General features: G+C 63.7%; 1 protein-coding gene across 6 annotated transcripts in view; it reads left to right on the plus strand.

Annotated features, from left to right (window-relative positions):
* Nucleotides 1-332: 332 nt before the first annotated feature.
* Nucleotides 333-21,479, plus strand: part of BRD1 (bromodomain containing 1) — a 35,547-nt gene continuing 14,400 nt past the window's right edge. For 2 of the 6 annotated variants that reach the window (XM_070371424.1, XM_070371425.1), the window contains exons 1-6: nt 333-658; nt 3,561-4,938; nt 14,900-15,056; nt 19,670-19,801; nt 20,133-20,261; nt 20,494-20,806. In XM_070371424.1, the coding sequence (XP_070227525.1) occupies nt 3,575-4,938; nt 14,900-15,056; nt 19,670-19,801; nt 20,133-20,261; nt 20,494-20,806 (2,095 nt within the window). In that variant the 5' untranslated portion in view covers nt 333-658; nt 3,561-3,574. The remainder of the gene's footprint in view (nt 659-3,560; nt 4,939-14,899; nt 15,057-19,669; nt 19,802-20,132; nt 20,262-20,493; nt 20,807-21,479) is intronic. The other 4 variants (XM_070371422.1, XM_070371423.1, XR_011464300.1 and 1 more) reach the window with 3 other exon arrangements.

The raw sequence follows: 21,479 nt of genomic DNA on the forward strand, positions 1-21,479 counted from the left end.
CCCTCTCGTGAAGCCCGCGCCCCTCAGATGCCCCCCACAGCCGGTTTCCGATCCCCGTCGCCCACCCAGCGCCCCCTCTCGTGAAGCCCGTGCCCCTCGGAATGCCCGCCCCCCCCCCCCCAGCCCGTGTCTGGAGCCCCGTCGCCCACCCAGCGCCCCCTCTCCTGAACCCCGCGCCCCTCCGGTGCCCCCGCCGGAGCGTCGGCGCGCGGCCCTGCCCTCCGTCCCCTCCCCCGGCGGCGGCCGCGCGTCATGGCGGCGGCGGGCGGGGCGCGTCTCGCACGCAGCGCGCCGGGCGGAGCGCTCGCCGCATTGTTTGCTTCGCTGGGGAGCGAGCGGGCGAGCAAGCCGGCCCTGGCGTCCGAGCAGCCCCGCGCCAGCGCCCCGCCGCCCCGCCGCTGCCGCCGCCCGCCGCCCGCCGGCCGGGCTCCCGCGCCGGGCCTCCGCTCGGCCCCGCCGCCGCGCGAGCCGCCGCCCGCGAGCCCGCGGCCGCCGCGCCGAGCCGGGCCGGGCCGCCGCCGCCAGGAGCCCGCGCCCAGAGCGGCGGCGGGCCGGGCCTGCGCGGCCGTTGGCGGAGGAGCCGCGGGCGCCATTAGCGCCGCCTCGGCCGCGCCGGCCCCGCGCCCGCCGCCCGGCTCCCGCGGCCGCGGCCCCGAAGGTGAGTGCGCCGGGCGGGCCGGGGCCGGGGCCGGGGCCGGGGCCGCCGCCTCGCCCGCGGGCCGCCGCCGCCGCCGGCCTCTCGGTGCTGGGGCCGCCGCCATGTTTGGGGCCGCCGCGGCGACGCATTGTCCGCGGGCGGCGGGGCCGGGGGAGGCCGCGATGTGGGGGCAGCGGCGGGGAGGCCGGGGCCGGCGGGCGGGAGGCCGGCCTGGCGAGGCGGGGAGGGAGGGCGGCCCGGAGGCCCGGGAGGGAGGCCGGGTCGGGAGGCCGGGGGACCGGGGAGGGAGGCCGGGCGGCTTGGGAACTCGACAGGGAGGGAGGCGAGGCCGGCGGGCGGGAGGCTGGACGGCGAGGGAGGCCGGCCGGGTTGAGAGGCCGGGGGGCCGGCGGGGAGGTCGGTCTGGCGAGGCGGGGAGGCCCTGGGTCCGGTCGGGAGGCTGCAAGGCCAGGGAGTGAGGGCGGGCCGGGTTGAGAGGCTGAGCGGCCGGCAGGGAGGGAGGCCGGCCGACGGGGAGGCCCGGAGGTCCGATCGGGAGGCTGCGAGGCCTGGGTGGGAGGCTGGGCCGGGGAGAGAGCCCGGGCGGCTTGGGAGCTCGACAGGGAGGGAGGCGAGGCCGGCGGGCGGGAGGCTGGACGGGGAGGGAGGCCGGGCTGTGGAGGCGCCGGGGCCGCCCTGCCCGCCGCGCCTCCTGCCCGGCCGCCCGGCGAGGTGGGGGCGGCCCGGGGGCTCGGCTTCCCCGGCCGAGCGTTTGCCCGAGGGTCGCGTTATGTAACGGACGCGCTGGGCTTGTTGAGCCCGGACGGGAAACTTCCTGTTCCAGGGCCGCGCGGACCCGGGCGGCCGCCCCCTCCCGCGCCCGCTGCGGGCGGCCTCCGGGCCCCCAGGAAGAAGTGACCTGGTTGTAATTTACGGGGCACGCGCTGCAGGCGGGCCCCGCTGGAGGAGCCGCCCACCGGCGGAGAAGGGTCGCGGGGGCGGCGCTGCGTGCCGCCCCTGCGCGAGGGTGTTCGTGGCTTTCCTAGGGCCAGGCGGGAAAGGCGGTGTTGGAAGGTGAACCGGCCCTGGGTGCCGCGTTCCTCTCTTGTGGCCACACGGCTTTTCAAGGGGCATTTATCAGAAGGGTCTGGAGGGGCTGCCGATAGTCTCCACGTGGGAACCTTTGTCCTGCACGGAAGCTCCAGGTGGACGGAGGTTGGAGGTTTGGAGCCTGGGGTGTAGGGGAATGGTGGGCTGGTGAGGTGGTCTGCAGAGTGACCAGCGCCTTCTGTCCCTGTCACCATCGAGCTTTCAAATTGCAGAGCTGCCATGAGCAGTAACTGCTGTCCTTCTTATAGCAAGTGGCCAGATAACAAAGCCTCAGTCACTTCAGGAGCGTGTGGGTTTTGAAGAGCCGGTTATGGTTAGTGCTGTTGGTACTGTGCTCTGGAGGAGAAAATTACACGTTTGCCTTTCGTCTGCTGAGTAACCAACTGTGGCTTCTGCCCCACCCCAGAGGACCCCTGAGGCTGCACTGGGGGCCCTCCGCAGGCTGTGGTGCTGACAGCAGGGGGACTTGCCCTCTTCCCAAGAAGGGCTGGCAGGGCCAGGGCAGCTGGGGCGCAGCTTGGCTGACTGCACCCCAGGAATCCAGGGCTGTGGGCCCCTGGGACGTGGAGATGCAGGTGGGTTAGGGTTGGTTTGCCCGTGGTGGCTCTCAGGCTCCCCTTTGTAGGGCGTTCTTGTCAGATTTCACATAAACGTTTCTGTTTGACAAAAGAGAAGGAAAACCACAGTCAGAAGGACCTGTCTCAAGGAATGCATTTCGGGTCTGCTGCGATTTCCTCTCAGGTGTGACAGTGCAGGCCGCCGCATGGCGGCTTTTCCTGGCCGACTCCCCAGGGCTTTGTCCAGCGGGGGGCCTTGTCCAGCGGGGGGCCTTGTCCAGCGGGGGGCCTCGGGCTCCACCTGGCATGTGTGTCGGCCAGTCTCGTCAGCATCACTCTGATTCCTGTCAATGGCGTGTGGTGGTTTGGAGTGGGGAGAGGGCATTGTCATCAGTTCCTAAGGTGTCACCCTGCTTGGCGGGTGGTGGACCAGAGTCAGGGATCGTCAGGAAAGGGAGACTGGAAGTAGAACTTGCTGGTGGCCGATGGCAGATGTCTGACAAGAGCAAGTGCTTGAAAGTCTCCGTGGCCAAGGCTTAAGTCGCCTGAGCCTGTGCTGCACCCGGTAGAGGGGAGGAGCACTCTGTGGGTGGCGAGGGGGTCTCCGGGTTGCCCTCACTGTGACGGGATGATGGCCCAGCACTGTGGTCAAGCCAGCAGCCGAGAAGGCCCCCGAGGGGCAGGCAGGTGGCTGGCGTGCAGTCGCCACTTCTGAGAAGCCTGCCCAGGCCAGTATGGGGCTGCCCTCTTGGGTCCCGGCGCGGCCGGTGGCCTTTGCCTCAACACGGTTGTGGAGGGTGTGTTCGTGGAGACAGTGACGGGCTGAGGGCTCTCTCCTGGGTAGCAGTGGGGGTCAGACAGTGGCCAGAACCTGCAGGAGTGCAGCTCTGTGCACGTACTGTCTTGGGCTTGGGACTGTGACCCCAACTCCTGAGGGGTGTGGATCCAGGGTGACCAGTGAGCAGTGGGCGTCAGCATTCTGGAAGGACTCGTCCCCGTGTGTGCCTCTGGGGGCCCTCCTGACTGCCTGCCTTCTCCTCTGGTCCTGGGAGTCCTTGGCGGGGAGCAGTGGCTGTAGGTGGTTGTTGTCATACCTCCGTGAGTCCCAGATGCGTGATTTTGGAAGCCTCAGGGTGGGTTAGCTGGGACGTCTGCTTGGATTTAGTGCCAGGTGGTTAGTTCTACCCATGTGTGCTTGGTGGTTTTCGCCTCTCCTGTCTTCTGCGTGGCGCTCACGTGTTGTCTGTCTGTTTCAGGGAGTCAGTGCCAAATGAGGAGGAAAGGCCGAGGTCATCGCGCTGCAGCGAGGCACCCTTCCTCCCCTGGCAGCACCAAGCACTCCCCCACACGAGAGACCCTGACCTACGCGCAAGCCCAGAGGATGGTGGAGATCGAGATCGAGGGGCGCCTGCACAGGATCAGCATCTTCGACCCCCTGGAGATCATCCTGGAAGATGACCTCACGGCCCAGGAGATGAGCGAGTGCAACAGCAACAAGGAGAACAGCGAGCGGCCGCCCGTGTGCTTGAGAACTAAGCGGCACAAGAACAACCGGGTCAAGAAGAAAGGCGACGCCCCGCCCAGCGCCCACGGCGCACCGGCCTCCGCCAGCGCCCTCCCCGAGCCCAAGGTGCGGGTGGTGGAGTACAGCCCCCCGTCGGCGCCGCGGCGGCCCCCCGTGTACTACAAGTTCGTGGAGAAGTCTGCCGAGGAGCTGGACAACGAGGTGGAGTACGACATGGACGAGGAGGACTACGCCTGGCTGGAGATCGTCAACGAGAAGCGCAGGGGCGACTGCGTGTCGGCCGTGTCGCAGAGCGTGTTCGAGTTCCTCATGGACCGCTTCGAGAAGGCCTCACACTGCGAGAAGCAGAAGCAGGGGGAGCAGCAGTGCCTGATCGACGAGGACGCGGTGTGCTGCGTGTGCATGGACGGCGAGTGCCAGAACAGCAACGCGATCCTCTTCTGTGACATGTGCAACCTGGCCGTGCACCAGGAGTGCTACGGCGTGCCCTACATCCCCGAGGGCCAGTGGCTCTGCCGCCACTGCCTGCAGTCCCGGGCCCGGCCGGCCGACTGCGTGCTCTGCCCCAACAAGGGTGGCGCCTTCAAGAAGACGGACGACGACCGCTGGGGCCACGTGGTGTGCGCCCTGTGGATCCCCGAGGTGGGCTTCGCCAACACCGTGTTCATCGAGCCCATCGACGGCGTGCGGAACATCCCGCCCGCGCGATGGAAGCTGACCTGCTACCTCTGCAAGCAGAAGGGCGTGGGCGCCTGCATCCAGTGCCACAAGGCCAACTGCTACACCGCCTTCCACGTGACGTGCGCCCAGCGCGCCGGCCTCTACATGAAGATGGAGCCCGTGCGCGAGCTGGCCGGCGGCGCCGCCACCTTCTCCGTCAGGAAGACCGCTTACTGTGACGTCCACACGCCCCCCGGCTGCACCCGCAGGCCTCTGAACATTTACGGGGACGTGGAGATGAAAAACGGCGTCTGTCGGAAGGAGAGTTCGGTCAAAGCGGTCAGGTCCACCTCCAAGGTCAGGAAGAAAGCCAAGAAGGCCAAGAAGACGGCCCGGGAGCCCTGCACGGCCCTGCCGCCTGTGTGCGCGCCCTACATCCCCCCGCAGAGGTGAGCGCTGCGAGGGGGCGCAGGGTCTGTGCGGGCCCGCCACGTGCCGTCTGCCCGGCCCTGACGGCCCCTCTGACGGGGCCTTGTTCCCGCTGCACTTGGCGGGAGCGTGGCTGTTGTCAGAGACTCGGGTCTGAGGCGGGGGTGTGTGTGCGTCTGGTCTCCTCGAAGCCCTGGGCCGAGCCCGCCCAGCCGCAGCCCCGCCTCGGGTGCCCAGGATTCGCTGCCCTCTCTGCCTTCCTCACCGTGCTCGCAGCAGCATTTGGGGATCTTGGGACTGAAAAAACGCACGCATTTATTTATCCGGCTGCGTCGGGTCTTAACTGCGGTGCACGGGATCCTCTGTGGCGTGTGGCCCCGAGCGTGCAGGCTCCGTTGCCCTGCAGCATGTGGGGGCCCAGGTCCCCAGCCAGCAACTGACCCCGTGTTCCTTGCACTGGGAGGCGGACTCCCACCCGCTGGACCACCAGGGAGTCCCCTTGTGGGATGTTTAACTTGCTGAACTTAGGCAGTGTGGCCGGGTGAGGCAGACACGGTGGAGATGAGAGTGGGGCTGACGGGGACCCTGGCGGGAGATCCTGGCTTCATTCCTGTCGGGGCACGGGCTGTCTGGTTTCCCAACCTTTTCTCTCAGATGAGCGTTGCCTGGTCAGCGTGGGGTTCTCTTTCTAGAGTGGTCCCGGTGGGGGGTCAGGATCCCGCCGGCCACCCCGTCTCTAAACTCTCCGCCTTCTGCTTATCTCTCTTGCTACTGACTTCCTGTTTTTATTTCATTGGATTTAAAAATGGTCTTGTTGGGAACACCAGGTAAGTGGCTTGGGGAATTTCTTAGCAGACGTGTGAGCACCGTGTGGTTTGGGAAAGACTTAAACACAGGCTCTAGTGTTGAGCGGCAGAAAGGCAGGGAGAGCGGTTCAGGGGGCTGCGGCAGGGTGGCCGGTGTGGTAGGCGTGGCCTCGGAAGTCCTGCCTTGTGCTAGAGGAACAGGCACTTCCTGGGTGTTTGTCAGGAGCGTCCAAGAGGAGAAAAGTAGGTAGATAACAGTAAATTCAGACAGTGAATAGAAAGCACTTCTCATTCTTCTTATCTGGAGAAGACTTCTGGTAAAACCAAGCGTCTCTTTGCGAGTAAGTCGGTCTGACTTTTAAGACAGTTTCACTTGCATTTGGAGAAGGAAATGGCAACCCACTTCAGTATCCTTGCCTGGAAAATCCCATGGACGGAGGAGCCTGGTATTCAGGAATCCATGGGGTTGCAGAAAGACAGGACTGAGCGAATTCACTTTGACTTCACTTGCGTTTCTTCCCGAGGGTTGGAAAGTATAGGATTTGTATCAAGAAGTTCTGTTTAAGACCCCAAAGTTTTCAGGTTTACTAAAATCAAAGTAAATAAAAGTTGTGACTTTATAAATTGAGAAGCCAGGAGCTAGGTGCTGCCCTCTGTCCAGTCCCACGTGGTGCCCACTGCCTGCCTGTCTGTCTGTCCGCCCGAGGGGCAGGCACGTGGCGGGGAAGCGCGGGTTCCTGGGGTCGGAGGTGCTGCCTGATGGGGGCCGAGTGGAGGAGCGACAGGCCCTTGCGCTGCCCCCCCCCGGCTCAGGGCGGAGGTCAGCGATGCACCTGGGCGAGTGTGTGTGGCCGTGGGCCTCGCCGTCGCTGTTGCCCAGCGTCTCCGGAGACCCTGACGTCAGACCAGCGTGTAGGGTGTTGGGGCGGCTGGGACGCCTAAGCTCACGACCACTGCTCTCTTCCTGAAGCTGTGGTCCGCGGTGCGGCCTTAGGATCCAGGCCCCAGAGGGGGTCAGTGAGGGTGTAACCCCGCGCTCTCCACAGCCGCAGGACAGAGCTGCTGCCAGGACGGTGTTCAGAGCTGGCTCAGGCACTGGCTGCACGAGGGACTCTGAGGTCTCAGAAGAGGAGGGGCCCCTCACTTGGCTGAGGGGAGGGTTGGCTGTGAGAAGGCTGGGGGTGGTGGCAGGGACTGTGAGTGCTTCTGTAGTTTGCGTGGTTTAAAAAGTTGTTTGCAAATGAAAAAGATAGTTCAGACACACTAATTTTGAGACCGTCATCTGTTCTCAACAAGAGGCAGATGGTTTAGTTTTTCTCATCTTGCAGCATGTTTACACTACAAAGGTCGCTTTTTTTGTCTAGTAACAGACCCCAGAACAGAGGTGTGGGTGCCCTGAGCATGTGCTCCCTCCTGTCCGAGGGCCCCAGGCCTGCGGTCAGCCTGGCTGGCTGTGCAGGCTCAGCCCTGTGGCTGCTCCGTGCGCGGCCAGGCATGGCATTGGCTCTTTCGGGAACGCCGAGCGCTGCCCTGGGTGGCCCTCGTGGCCTCCCGCTCCTGTTGCCGTGAGGGCCTAGCCTACAGCGAGCGCGGGAGCTGTGCCTGTCTGCCCGCCTGTCCCCTCCCTCTCCTGCTCTTCAGTTAGAGTGACTTTCTCCCTGATGGAGAGGCGACACGTTTGAAGTTGGGGAAGACCCGTGAGGTCAGGTCGGAAGGAGAGAGAGCTGTTGCTCGCCCTCCTCTCTCCCTCCTGAGCTGGTGCCGCCCTTCTGGTGAAGCGGCCCTTGTCCTCGGGGCCGCTGTTCTCCTTGGAGCCTCTGTCTCCTCATCCGCTTCCTCTGCCTTGTGCGCGAGGGCAGAGGGCGGCAGAGGCAGTCACGGCAGGGCGCAGGCTCGGAGAAGGCGTGTGTGGGATTGGAGCTTCTGGGTCTCTGGGGTCACTGGCTGTGAGGCTCCTGCAGAGCCGCAGGCCGCTGTGGGCGCCGTGGCTGCTGCTCTGGGCGTGGGGAGGGGCCGTGGCAGGCCCACGTGGCCCCCAGGTGGTGTACGCACTGCTGCTCACTGTGGACGCTGCCTTACGACCCCTGACAGGGCCCTTGCCAGGGTGGGGGCTCGGCGTCTCATCCCTCCGAGGACGTGGCTGAAACCCCAGGGGGGCCGGCTGGACGGTGGGGGCTCGGCTCACGCACTTAATGCTCGTTGAATGTAGTAGCGAGGAGTGTGGGCCTTAGTCTTGCCTTCATTCTTTTCTAGCAGCTAGTTTTACTACGATTTCTGAAGTTCTGATGGGCTGTGGCCTGGGTAAACGGGGGAGCCTCGTGGCCCCCGCAGGAGCACAGCTCTGGGTGCCCCATGCGTGTGAGTGTCGCCAGGCAGCCCCCCACTGGGTCCTTGGGGAGGGGCTGTTGACAGAGCCCAGGTCGGGAATGTGGGTTGAACGGTGGCCATGGTGCGGGGAGCCGGCTGCCCTGCTGGGCGAGTGCACGGCTGGGGGACCGCGCCACGTGGGTGCCACGTGTCTGTGCTGACCCTCCCGTGACTTCGCTGGTTTCCCGGTACTTGAATTTGGGGTGGGGTATGGGGGCTGGCGGCCAGCTCCAGGCTCTGCCCCCAAGGGCCTTCGGGGGGTGGGGTGGGGTCTGGGCACAGGCCAGCCCGTGGGCACTGTGAGTCAGTGAAGCCCAGTGTGGGGTGCCTGGCGCATCATGGTGGCTGTGCCATGTCTTGGGCGTCTCTGAGCACCTCCCGCAGGCCCCCGTGTTTCTGGGGCTGAAGCAAGCGCCGAGCGGGGTTCAGTGGGGCGCGTCCCGTGTGCCTCAGGTGTGTGGACCTCTGGTGGGCCGGGCATCCTGGAGGCGCAGAGGGGGCCTGGCCCCTAGGGCGTCTGCCGAGGACTGGGGTCTGGCAGTCCCTGCTCACGGCCCCCGTGTCTGCTTTGCAGAGGGGGGCAGGCACACGTGGGCGTTTTCCTCCGTGCTGCGCTTGGGGTCGCTGCCTGGAGTGGACCGTGGGGCGGGCCCGGCGTACGTGGAGACCGGCCTCGGCATCCCGCCGCGTCTCGTCCTGTATTAGTTTCGAGTTTTTCTCTGAGATAACTTCAGATTTATAAAAGCTTGCAGAAGTAGGAGGAGAGACGTCTCCCCTCACCCCCTCAGCCAGAGGCCCCTCTCACTGATGGCTCACCAGTGTGCTGTCCCGGGGGCAGACCATGTGCCCCTGGGCACCACCCAGGCGGGGGCTGGCCTCCCGGGGCGCCTTCTTGCCTGCGGCCGGGAGTCCCACTTGGCCTCCCCGGGATCGGGGTCACCCTTAGATTGCCTGTGCCTCCCTGTGAGGGCTGAAGGGCATACCCACCCCATGGGGTTCTCTTCTCCTCTCAGCGCCATGGAGGGAGGTGCGGTTTTCGGAGGGTCTGCCTAGCGGGCCTGGGTGCTGAGGTGGGCGTCTGGGGGCGTCACCGCTGGTGGGGTTTCTCAGGAAAGGGGGCTCTGACCAGCTGGCTGTCACGCGCCTGCTTGGGCTGTGAGGGGCGGCGCCCGGCGCAGGCAGCTGCCTGGCTGGGGGCTGGGGGTCCTGCTGGGAGGCGCGCACAGGCTCCTGGGGTCCCGGCCGTGATCTGTGCCGTCGGGCAGGGGGCGCCCCAGGAACCAGCAAGGCCCAGAGCTGCGCCCCTCCAGAGGCTGACTCTGGGCTTTTTGGGTCTGGTGGGGGGCTTCTCTCGCGTCCCCTGATCTCCGACTGAGCTGTTCTGAAAGCGCAGGGCCTGTTGTGGCTGGGAAGGGAAGGTGGCCCTGCTCCCTGAGATGCCGGCGGGGCGGCCTGGGCCCTGCTTCCGCGTCTGTGTGTGTGAGGAGGGATGGTGTGTTTAAAAAACCAAGTAACGAATCTGGCTGCGCGGGCTCTGCAGTTGCGGCATTTGGGCTCGTGATTGCGGCCTGAGGGGTCCCTGACCTCGGCCCCCGCGTGTGGAGTCTCAGCCAGTGGACTGCCGGGAAGTCCCAGGGGATGGTTTTTAATGCTGTTTTCTCCCTGTTTTTCATGACTTTAATAGAGAAAGTTAAAAAAGAGACACTGACAGGGATTTATCAGATGTAGCAAAAAACGGTGACTGACGCTTGTTCCTGAGGCGCCTCCAGGCCCACCAGCCCGGCCGCGGTCGCAGCAGCCGCTTGGAGTGGATGGGGCTGGGTCCCTCTCAGGCCTGCCTTTCCGTTCTTCCTGCCGGGGTGGGCTGCTCTCCCGCTGCGGGCATGGGCAGGCCTTGAGTGCTGCCCTCTGACCGCAGGCCCCTGGCGCAGGCCTGGGCCTTGTCAGCAGGGTTGGTCTCCGTGCCCCGCGGTCCCGGGTCTCTCCCTGGTTTGGCCTGTGGTTGGCAGGCAGTTTGCTGGTGCTCAGCGCACGTCTGCCCCTCGGCGTCCCTGCTCTTTACGTCTTTAAAAGCCCTTGTCAAGGCTGGATGTTTGTGAGGCTGGAAGCGCCACCCCCATACCCCAGCTTCGGGAGCACTGGGCTGGCCCCCTCGCCCGCTCCTTCCTTTGGGTCACTTGGAAGCACACCCCAGTCCTAGACGTCCCCCGGGGCCTTGGCAGCGCAGCTAACAGCACGCTTCAGAGCCTCGCCGTGCCTGCGGCCCTGGAGTGGGTGTGTCTGGACAGCGTGTGTCTGTCTGGTCTGAGGACGCGGTGTGTGACCCTGTGGTCCTCAGCCCACACATCTGTCCTTCCCGCTGGCGGGCAGGGCCATCACTGGTCTGGCCCTGCACCCCTGACCTGGAGACCGCTCTGAGGGCCCCCCATCCCCGAGATGTGCGTCTCGGAAGCCCGGCTCCATGCCTGCCTTCAGCCTGACCCGGGCGTGGCTCACCTTTTGCTCACTACGACCTTTCCAGCGTCTGTTGAAAGTTCACGGTTTTCTCCATAAAAACGTCCATGGAAACCTCAGTCTTAGAAACAGTGCTCTCTCGGCGTGTCTGGGTGCTGGTGAGATCCAGGGCTTGACGTTGGTGGTGTGCGTTGCAGCCTCCCTTAGGTTCTCTGGACGTCGTGTGTGAGGTGACGGTTTGGGCGGACTTTCCCTCCTTCGGGTTTTCCTGTCTTCTTTTTTGCTAGCCCGAGTGGGTTTGACGGGCGAGAGCGGGCAGCCCCGCCACAGGGATCACCGCCTGCCTTTAATGTGTATTTTTGATCTATCTTATGGCTTGTATATGTCACATCTTACTTAACCGTTCATTTTCTGAGGGCCTCGAGGTTTTCTTCTGAAAGCTTTGCAGCTATCCCTCCGCTCCTGCCCCCTGCCCCGCGGCCTTGGCACTGACGGGACCTCTGGGGCCTGGACTGCTGGCCTCCCGGGTCAGGATGGCTCCGAGGCGAGGCGTCGCAGGCTTGTCGTCCCTCGTGCTCACGCACCGGCGTCCGTGCAGCCGTTTGCCTGCTTTGCCCGCTTCGTCCATGAAACACCTCCTCCCCGAGACTCACACCCACCCAGCCCCGGGGGCGTCTGTGCGGCCAGCCTGTGCGCCGTGCCTGCCTGCCTCCTGTGTGCCCCCGGTCATCCGTCAGGCTCTTGGGATTTCAGGTTGGTTTGGGGGTGACCTGCGTGTCCCTTTTTGTCCTCCTCGCTGGTGCCTCCACTTCTGGCCTTCCTGTCACTCACGCGTGTCTTGTGACCGTCTTCCTTCATGGTTGGTGTGCCCACTTGTGTGGTGAGCGTAGCCCTGGCGGGGGTCCTGGGGGGCTGCTCTCGAGGGGCACCTCCCAGTGCGCCAGGAGCAAGTCGCAGGGTGCGAGGGCCCCTTTCCTTGTCTTTTGTCGGGGGGTCGCAGTCTGGTCTCCGCTGTGTGAGTGGTGCTTCTGGGACTTCGATCTCTAGACCACTGGCCTCCTGCTCGTGGCCGTGGACCCCAGGCCCTGGGGTGTGTCTGTGCGTGTGGCGTCTGGTCGGGACGCCCACCCGGAGGACTGGACGCGTGTCCTCGCCTTCATGCAGTCAGTGCGGGGCTGGGTTGGCCTGAGTTTCTTTTCTGATAGTGAACCTCCTCTGAAAAATGGGTTCCTTTTATTTCTTTTGGGGGTGGTAAGAAAACTTTTAAACGGTTCATTCAGTTTCTAGAGTAATTGTTAAAGGAATGTATTTCAGTTTTCTTCTGTTTTTTCATAATTCAGATTTGGCCAGTTACATTTTTCTACAGGTTTGTTTGGCATCTCAGTTTTCATGATACTTTTTTTTTTTTAATTGAAGTATGGTTGATTGATTTAGAAAGTGTTAGTTTCTGCTTCATTGGAAGGACTCATGCTGAAGCTCCAATACTTTGGCCACCTGATGCGAAGAGCTGACTCATTGGAAAAGACCCTGATGCTGGGAAAGATTGAGGGGAGGAGGAGAAGGGGGTGACAGAGGACGAGATGGTTGGATGGCATCACTGACTCAGTGGACGTGAGTTTGAGCAAATGCCGGGAGACAGTGAAGGACAGGGAATCCTGGCTTGCTGCAGCAAGTCCATGGGGTTGCAGAGAGTTAGTGACTGAACAGTGGCAAATTTCTGGTGTGTTGCAGAGTGACACAGTTACACGGTTGTGTTTTCCATATTCTTTTCCATTATGGTTTATTACGGGACATGGACTATAATTTCCTATGCTGCGTAGTAGCCACTTGTTGTTTATGTGTTTTACGTACAGTTCTGTGTATATATTAATCCCAAACTCCTGATTCATCTCTCCCCAACCCTGTCCCCTGGTCACTGTAAGTCTGGTCTCTAAGCCAAGCCTGTGGGTCTCTGTTTTGTACGTAAGCTGATCTGTGCCATTTGGATTGCACGCATAAGCGACACAGTGTTTGTCTTTGATTTGGCTCACTCGGCGTGACCGTCTCCAGGTCCATCTGTGCGCTGCTGCTGAGTCGCTTCAGTCGCGTCCGATTCTTTGCGACCCCAGAGACGGCAGCCCCCCAGGCGCCGCTGTCCTGGGAGTCTCCACTGTGTCATTATTTCCTTCTTTTAATGGCCGAGTGATATTCCCCCTCTCTCTCCCTCTCTCTCTCTCTCACACACACACACACCCCATCCCTGTTGCTACTGTGTCATTATTTCCTTCTTTTTTTGTGGCTGTTTGTCACACACCCCATCTTCTCTGCCATTCCTGTTGACGGGCATTGAGGTTGTCTCCGTGTCTTGGCTGTTGTGAACAGTGCTGTTTTAAAGGCACAAGGCTCACTGTTAGTTGCTTTCTGCTCCCGTTTGCTTCTTTGCTAGTCTTTTCAGCTAGCACGGTTCTGGTTTTGCCGAGGTTTTCCCACACTCTTGTGCCCTGCCTCATGTTCCTCCCTGGCGGCCTCAGTCGGTGTCGCACGCCGAGTCCACCTTTTACTGGTGCCACCCTTCACCGTTGCGGGAGCCGAGCATGTGAGAGAGCACACGTCTGCGTGCGCTCCGTGTGTGAAGCTGCCTGCTCTTTGCTGGTCCTGAGTCAGGTGGCAGTCACAGGGTGAGGACAGGTCTCAGCAGAAGGGCACCTGCTAGGTGCCCAGGACAGACACAGCCCCTCTGCAGAGGGGGGGCCCGGGGTCCCCAGCGCCTCCTGCTGGAGCCGTGGAGGGGCTGTGGGGACGCTCTGGCTGCCGCTGGAGCCGGCACCGTGTAACTGGGCGGGCCTGTGGACGCGCTGGGCTGGGGCTCGCTCTCTGCCCGGGCCGCTGTGCCTGGGTGGAGCTGCCCCTCGCTGGATTCCTCGGCCGCCAGAAGAGGCCCCGGGCAGGGCCATCCTGAGCGGCACGTGGCCTTCGGCCCCGAGGCTTGAGCTGCAGCCACTGCCTTAATGACGAGGAGCGTTGTGGGTCTGGACTCAGCGGAGCCGAGGAGCGTTGTGGGTCTGGACTCAGCGGAGCCGAGGGTGTCAGCACAGTTACATATGAATTAGGAATCACACTCCTCAGAAGATGTCCTTTTAAAATTCCTTTATCTCCGCCCTGAAATGTTGATGTCCTGTGTACCGGAAGGAAGCCTCCTGGTCCCATTGGAGTTTGGTCCTCAGCCTGCATTTGTTGTCTTCAGGAGGCGCAGTTCCCAGGAGGGGCAGAGGCAGGGGCCAGAACCCAGCCTGGAGGGTGTGAAGCCCTTGGTGTGCCCTTGAGTGTTCTTAAAATCCTTCGAGTTTTACAGTCTCTGAAACGATGGTCTTGCCACGAGGCCTGGAGACGCTTGTGCTTACTTTTGTGATGAGGAGCTGACCCCACCCCCAGCAGCTTCTGCCTCCAGCTGTCCCATTGCTTTTTGTCTTGCGGGGACTGGGGCCCCCTGAGAGGAGCCATCCTGCAGGGCCGCTCCCACCTGGGGGAGGTTGGTGCGTGAGCATGCGTGGCTTAGGGTGGGGGATACCCGGGGTCCCTGGACGCGTGAGCTGAGGGCTTGGAGGGGGGACACCCGGGGTCCCTGGACACATGAGCTGAGGGCTCGGAGAGGGGGACACCCAGGGTCCTTGGACGCGTGAGCTGAGGGCTCAGAATGGGGGACACCTGGGGTCCCTGGACACATGAGCTGAGGGCTCGGAGTGGGGGACACCCGGGGTCCTTGGACGCCTGAGCCGAGGGCTCGGAAGGAGGGACACTCGGGGTCCTTGGACGCATGAGCTGAGGGCTTGGAGGTGGGGACACCCGGGGTCCCTGGACGCATGAGCTGAGGGCTCGGAGGAAGGGACACCCAGGGTCCTTGGACGCGTGAGCTGAGGGCTCAGAATGGGGGACACCCGGGGTCCCTGGACGCGTGAGCTGAGGGCTTGGAGGGGGGGATACCCGGGGTCCTTGGATGCCTGAGCTGAGGGCTTGGAGGGAGGGACACTGGGGGTCCTTGGATGCCTGAGCTGAGGGCTCGGAGGTGGGGACACCCGGGGTCCCTGGACGCATGAGCTGAGGGCTCGGAGGCGGGGACACCCCGGGGTCCCTGGATGCGTGAGCTGAGGGCTCGGAGGGGGGGACACCCGGGGTCCCTGGACGCGTGAGCTGAGTGGCAGTGGCAGGTCGCGGCCCGCAGACAGACGGAGCCAGGAGGCAGGTGGTGGTGGTGGGGGGCGGGGACAGGCGGGGGCCGCACACGGTTTGTTAACTGTAACGCTGTTGTTTCTAGTTTCCGTGATAACGTGTCCACGTCCTGCTTCATAGCTAAACCCCGAGTTTTTCCATGTTCTAGATTAAATAGGATTGCAAATCAGGTGGCCATTCAGCGGAAGAAGCAGTTTGTCGAGCGCGCCCACAGCTACTGGCTCCTCAAGAGGCTGTCCAGGAACGGAGCCCCGCTGCTGCGCAGACTCCAGTCCAGCCTGCAGTCCCACAGGAGCTCGCAGCAGGTACGTGGCCCGCCGGGGCCGGGAGGCGGCATTCGGCCGGGGCGGCAGGCGGAGCCTCCGTCCGAGGTGCCCCTCGGCCCCGCGGTGTGCTGGCCTTTCCTGGCCCCGCCCACTGGGGGCACGCGGGGGAGCCTCTGCCAGCTGAGCAGGGGGTGGGTGTGCCGGGGCCTCTGGCAGGGACCAGTGCGCAGGAGGGGCAGCCGGGGCGGGACGCGCGCCTTCCTCTCAGTAGCTGACGCAGGTTCACAGGCCGGCTGACGTTCAGAGTCCTTTTCTGAAAGGCGGGTTTAGGAAGGGAGACACCGACTTCATGAGCTGTCACAGATAAATGGGGCTTGGCCGCTGCTGGAGCTGAGGGCGGGCCTCAGGGCTGAGCGGACTCTGCTCTTCCCACTGCCCGCGTGCAGCAGGGCCGCCCAGCACGTTGTCCGGAAGGCTCCGTGAGCCACGACGCCCGAGGGGGTGCAGGGGTCACGGTGCCCCTGGGCTGGCGGGGACTTCCCTGGTGTGGGGAGCCCCCTGCCGAGTTCCAGTCGGGCAGGGCTGCCTGGCTGGAGGCTCGCGTCGCTGGTCCCACGGCGGGTGACGGCGGCTGCCCGTTCGTTCGCGTGGTCCCCAGAGCCGCCGCTTCCCCGCTCTGTGTGCCTTCTTCCCGTGGTTCCTGTGCGAGTCCCAGGCTGTGTGCCGCCCGGCCTGGACGGAGCTCTGCCTCTTCACCTCCTTAGGCCTTCACCTCCTTAGGCCTGCAGAGCTGATGGCAGGTCATTCAGCATTGCACACACATGAATGCTCGTTTAAAAAGAGAAGCTTGGATTCTGCTCTCTCTCTAATGCTTTTTGAAATCCAGAGGAGTGTGACGTTTCTGGGCGACTGTGGGGTGGGCCGTGCCCGTGACCCTCCTCTATCTCCAGGGAAGGAGGTGGCACACGGCCGCGGGGCCGCTCCCTGGACCTGCCGCTCCCGGGGTGTGACAGGCAGGTCAGGTCCCCCCGCCCGGCGGTCCTGGTGCCTGCAGTGCCGTCTGAGTCCCCTCCCCCGAGACGGGCACAGATGTGCAGGCTCACCAACACCGCCCCCCCCGCCCGCTGGGGAGGCTGAGCCCCACGCACCAGGCTGGAGCCGCCCTGGACGCGTACAGAGGGGCTGACAGGGCCAGGTGCTTGGCTCCCGCCTCCTGCCGGCTCCGTGCAGCGGCAGGACTGCTGACGGCTGAGTCCTGCTGCCCGCCCTGGGGCGGGGATGCTCGTCCTGAGCCTTCTGCCCCTCCTGGGCCTTTCTTGGGGAGGCTGTGTGCTCTCCTTCTCCCCACTGGACACGGGGTTCTGTCTCCGTCAGGGCTGTGTCAGGACCTGGGCCTGTGGGCTGTGAGGGCTGGCTGTGGGCTGGGGGAGCGTCCTTGGGGCTGCAGGGCTGGAACCTTGGGGACTGAGGGTGGCTGTTTGGCTTGGTGCTGCCTCAGGAGCTCCAGGAAGGAGGGCAGGGCAGAGCCCACAGGGCCTTTGGGTGCTCGGAGAGGGTGCTGGGCCTTGGGGCTGGTGAGTTAGGCAGAGGGCATCTCGAGATGGGAGCAGGGAGGCCGGACGGGGGCCTTTGTCCTCAGCCCGGTGACGGCGGAGCAGTGGGAGGTGCAGAGAGTGCAGAGCTGGGAGTCTGGTCTGGGGCTGGGCTGGCGTGGGGAATCGAGTGGGGAGCGGGACCTGGGCCGAGGTTGGGGTGCGTGAGGGGCCTGCCTGCACCTCAGGGGAGCACGCATTCCCAGGGTCAGCATGTGGGTTTGAGAGCAGTCATGTTCTTCTCATGTCCTGCTACGCATGGGGAATTCGTAATGACAGGAGAGTCCACGCACAGGAAACAGAAGGGCCGGTCCTCTTGGCCGAAGGAGTTGGAAGGAGCCACAGAGACTCAGACGGGAGGTGCAGCCGGGCTTGACCAGGGGCCAGTCCTGCCTCGGTGGTGGTGAGCTCAGTGGCGCAGCCTGTGTGGGCAGGGCCACAGGTTGGGGGTCTGCCTGCCCCCCGCCAGCCTGGCATGGCCGGGAGCTCCCCATCGCGGGCTAGGTGGGAGGGCTGCACTACCTCTGGCTTCCCACCCATCCTAGTGAAAGTTGGCTTTTGGGGGCAACCCGTTCATGTTCCACATGGACTGTCGAACGCTTGGTGTGATTTTGATGATTTTTGAAACTTGAAAAATGTTTGGTATCAGAGTTTAACCTGACTCACTAGTCTGTGTGTCTGGGCATCTGCCCTGAGCTGGGCCCTGGGAGAGGCTAGGTGCAGCCCTTCTCTCTCTGGCAGACCTTCCAGTCAGGGACGGACGGACAGATGGGATGAGCTGGGCTGGACGGGATGAGGCGCTGCGGTTGCTGGGCGCTCCTGGCCCCTGCCTCCTTGGTGGTCTGGCCCCTCGGTGGTCTCTCCTGGGCCCATGGAACCCTGGCCTCTGTAGGTTCCCGTGGTGGTTCCATCCTGCAGAGCAGGCTGGGGGCCTGCTGGGCATGAGGGTGCGGCTCCTGTCCCACCCGCCCTCGAGTGCTCACGTCCGCCAGATCCCCCTGATGCGTCCTGTGGTGGGAGGGCGTCCCCCATTCGCTTTCCAGGGGCTTTCGGACAGCTGGTTGTCCTGCTGAGCTGGGGCAGGGCCTCTTGCTGTCCGCACTACTGCTGCTGGTGGTTCGGCAGGGCGAGATGGCTGTCCCTCAGCGTCTCCCACCCTTGCTTGTGTCCTGGGAGTCGGCCTGATGTGCGGGGTCCTCACGCTGCAGAGCTGGTCTGCTCTGTCCGCAGCTGGGGTGCTGGTCTGACCCAGTTGGTGTTGACCTTGTGGGGTGAGGGGGTTCTGTCCGTCTCACTTCTAGGCACCGGGTGTGTTCCCCTCCTTCCACGGGTGAACGACGGCTGGGTTGCAGTCTTCTCAGAGCTCTCTTGATAGCTGTTTGAAACCAGAAATGACTGTAGTACTCCCCCAGTATATGCAACCTTCCAGGATTGGTTTCACGTAGCAATTAAAGTGGAGAAGGCAATGGCACCCCACTCCAGTACTCTTGCCTGGAAAATCCCATGGATGGAGGAGCCTGGTAGGCTGCAGTCCATGGGGTCACTGAGAGTCGGACACGACTGAGCGACTTCACTTTCACTTTTCACTTTCATGCACTGGAGAAGGAAATGGCAACCCACTCCAGTGTTCTTGCCTGGAGAATCCCAGGGACAGGGGAGCCTGGTGGGCTGCCAGACGTCTATGGGGTCGCACAGAGTCGGACACGACTGAAGCGACTTAGCAGCAGCAGCAGCAGCATCAATTAAAGACTGCTCATGTGGAGTCAGAAAGGCAGGCCCTTCTGTACACAAGAGGCGTGGGGCTCGGTCACGTCCTCCCTGCAGCTTCCTGCTTGGCGGGGGCACTGTGTCGGAGGCAGGGCCTGTGGTCTTGCAGCCAGTGGTGGGCACAGCAGGTGGGCATCAGGGGTTTCTGGGGACTTAATGCTTTCCTCTGTCTCATGTGGGGCACCAGGCTAAACGTCCTTGGAGCTGATATTTTCAGTGTCTGTTTCAAACTGACGAACAAGATGATTTCAGATGCTCTCGGGGAATTTGGTTTTCTGAGCCCATTGTTTAATGTATTTACTGGCCTTGTTTATACAGCTGATGTTACTGTTAACTCCTGTTTGATGCCTGAGAATTTCAAATAACGTAAAAACAAGCCGGTGATTGGAATCCAGTAGAGCTGGAGGATGCCGGTGGAGGGGAGGCTCAGGCCCGGCTCAGTCCCTGCGCCCGGCCTCCTGGGTGGGCCCCTCTGCTGCCTTCCCCAGTAAAGCGAGAGGGGCCTTGCAACTCCGGCCACGGGTTTTTCGCCTTCAGACCCTGAGGTCCTGGAACGCAGCGTCAGCCTTAGGGTCGATCGTCTCAGAGCAGAGTGCTTCCTGTTGCCAGGGTTCAGGGTTTGCACTGCGATAGGGGTTGGGGGCCGCGGACGAAGCCACATGGCTGTGCTGATACAGCTCACTCCGGATGGGGTGGGCCCCAAGGGGCAGAAGAGGCTGAGGAGAGAAGAGGGCCTGAGGCTTGTGCGGAGCGTTCTGGAAAGCGGTGCCTGCGCCGCCGCAGCCGGAGCAGGTCCACGGTGGCAGCGGCGGCAGGGAAGGGGAGCCTCATGCGTGAGGTCGGACTCGGCTTCCGGGTGGCCTTGACCGGGAGGGCCCCAGACTCCTGCCTGGAGGCTTAGTGGGGGTTGTGGGAGGAGCTGTGGTGGGATAGTCTTCAGGTGTGCTGAGCGGCCAGCAGGTGCGGCGGTGGGAGGGTGGGCCCCGGGAGCTGGGGGCAGGCAGCCCTGAGCCCCTCCAGGAGGCTCTGAGGACCCCAGGCCCTGGGCAGAGCTCAGGGAGGGAGGGGAGCGAGGCCGGGGATGCGGGCACTGGCAGTGGGGTGCAGGCGGAAGCGCTGGGCGCCCTGGCTGCGCGCTCTCCCTGCCCGGCCCCACCCCTCGCCGCAGCGCTGGCCTGGAGATGAACCAGCTACAGGCGAGCTTGTCCCGGGAGGAGGCGAGGGGCTGAGCCGCGGAGCCCTCCCCTTGCGTGTCTGTGTCGGGGACAAGGTCGACTCCATTCTTCTTCTCAGAGAGAGAACGACGAGGAGATTCAAGCTGCCAAAGAGAAGCTCAAGTACTGGCAGCGGCTGCGGCATGACTTGGAGCGCGCGCGCCTGCTCATCGAGCTTCTGCGCAAGCGCGAGAAGCTCAAGCGGGAGCAGGTGAGGCTGCGGGGGCGGGGCGCCCCGGGAAGGGGCAGCTTGCGCTGGGCCCGCAGTCCTTGCCCCAGCTTCCTCTGAGTGGTCCTCTCTGGTGAGGGGTGCTGGTGGCTTTAGGGGTGACACCCATCTCTGCCGTGAAGAAGACTGGCTGGGGTGGGATCTTGGTGCTGTCCAGCGGGTCCCAGGAGGTGTGAGCAGGAGGAGGGTACCGCTTGTGCCTTTAATGTGGACCTCCTTTGGCCCCTGGATGGTGCTGCGCCCTCGAGGTGGGAGGTGGCTCCTCAGAGGGAGTGTCCCCTCGGGCGCTGAGCCCTGGTGTCCTGGCCCCCAGGTGAAGGTGGAGCAGATGGCCTTGGAGCTGCGGCTGACCCCGCTCACTGTGCTGCTGCGCTCGGTGCTGGACCAGCTGCAGGAGAAGGACCCGGCCCGCATATTCGCCCAGCCAGTGAGCCTGAAGGAGGTAGGTGTCCTGGCCTCCTGTGCCGGCCTCCCTCGGGTCTGCAGTGGCCCAGGGGATGTGGAACGACCCTTCCCAGTGCGTGCGTGTCTGGCCAGAGGACCTGGGCTGCCCCGCGGTGCTGCGTGAGCCTGGAGTGCGCCTGTGTGTGTGTGTACATGACGGGTGTCTTGGTTATGTGGAGTGTGTGACTCTGGTCGTGTCTGTAAACAGTTGCTTTGTTCCCTGAAATCAGGTCCCGGATTATCTGGATCACATCAAACGCCCCATGGACTTTGCCACAATGCGGAAGCGGCTAGAAGCACAGGGGTACCGGACACTCAGGGAGCTGGAAGAGGACTTTGACCTCATCGTGGACAACTGCATGAAGTACAACGCCAAGGACACGGTGTTCTACCGGGCCGCCGTGCGGCTGCGCGACCAGGGCGGCGTGGTGCTCAGGCAGGCCCGGCGCCAGGCGGACAGTGTAGGCTTCGACGAGGCCTCGGGGATGCACCTGCCCGAGCGGCCGCCCCCGGCCCCCCGGCGGCCTTTCTCCTGGGACGAGGGTGAGCACGGCCATCCAGGAGCGGGTAGGGGGGCACTTTCCCTGATGCTGGAGTGCAGGCTCAGGAGGCGGGATGCGAGCTGCACGCTGGCTTGAGGTTTCCTAGGAGCCTCGTGAGGACTTGTGTTCACGTCGTATCTTCAACCTAGTATGCCTGAGTATGGTGATTTTAATGTGTAAGTGACACAGGAATCACAGAGGGTTGCTTTCACTGGCTTCTCCTTCTCTGTTTGCCGTGTGGCGTGTATTTTACACTCAGCACATCTCTGCTGAGAGCATCCACGTTTCAGGTGCCCACTTGAGAGACACATGAGCCGTGGCCCGAGTGGGACAGCAGGTCGCCCTGATACAGACCAGGGAGCAGTGTCGCTCGGGCCGTGTGCTCAGGTGGGCCTGGGGCCTGTGAGGATGTCCTGTGGCAGAGGAAGCCCCTGGCGAGGGAGCAGGGAACAGGTGCAGGCCCTCCCTGCTGGGGTCTGCCTACCTCACAAGGCGGCCTCCAGAGGGACGTCCTGTGTGCGCTGGCTCTCCCAGGTCCTATCCCCTCCCCCACCTGAGCGCTCGGGGTCGGGAAGGGGCGCCGGCCGTGCAGGAAACAGCCGGGCGCGTCACTGTGAGTCTCTGCATCCATTTCCGCGCCCAGGTTTTCACGAAGGATGGACTGGGGTGAGAAG

This window comes from Bos mutus, chromosome 5 (genome assembly GCF_027580195.1).
Source record: "Bos mutus isolate GX-2022 chromosome 5, NWIPB_WYAK_1.1, whole genome shotgun sequence".
Taxonomy (NCBI): Eukaryota; Metazoa; Chordata; class Mammalia; order Artiodactyla; family Bovidae; genus Bos; species Bos mutus.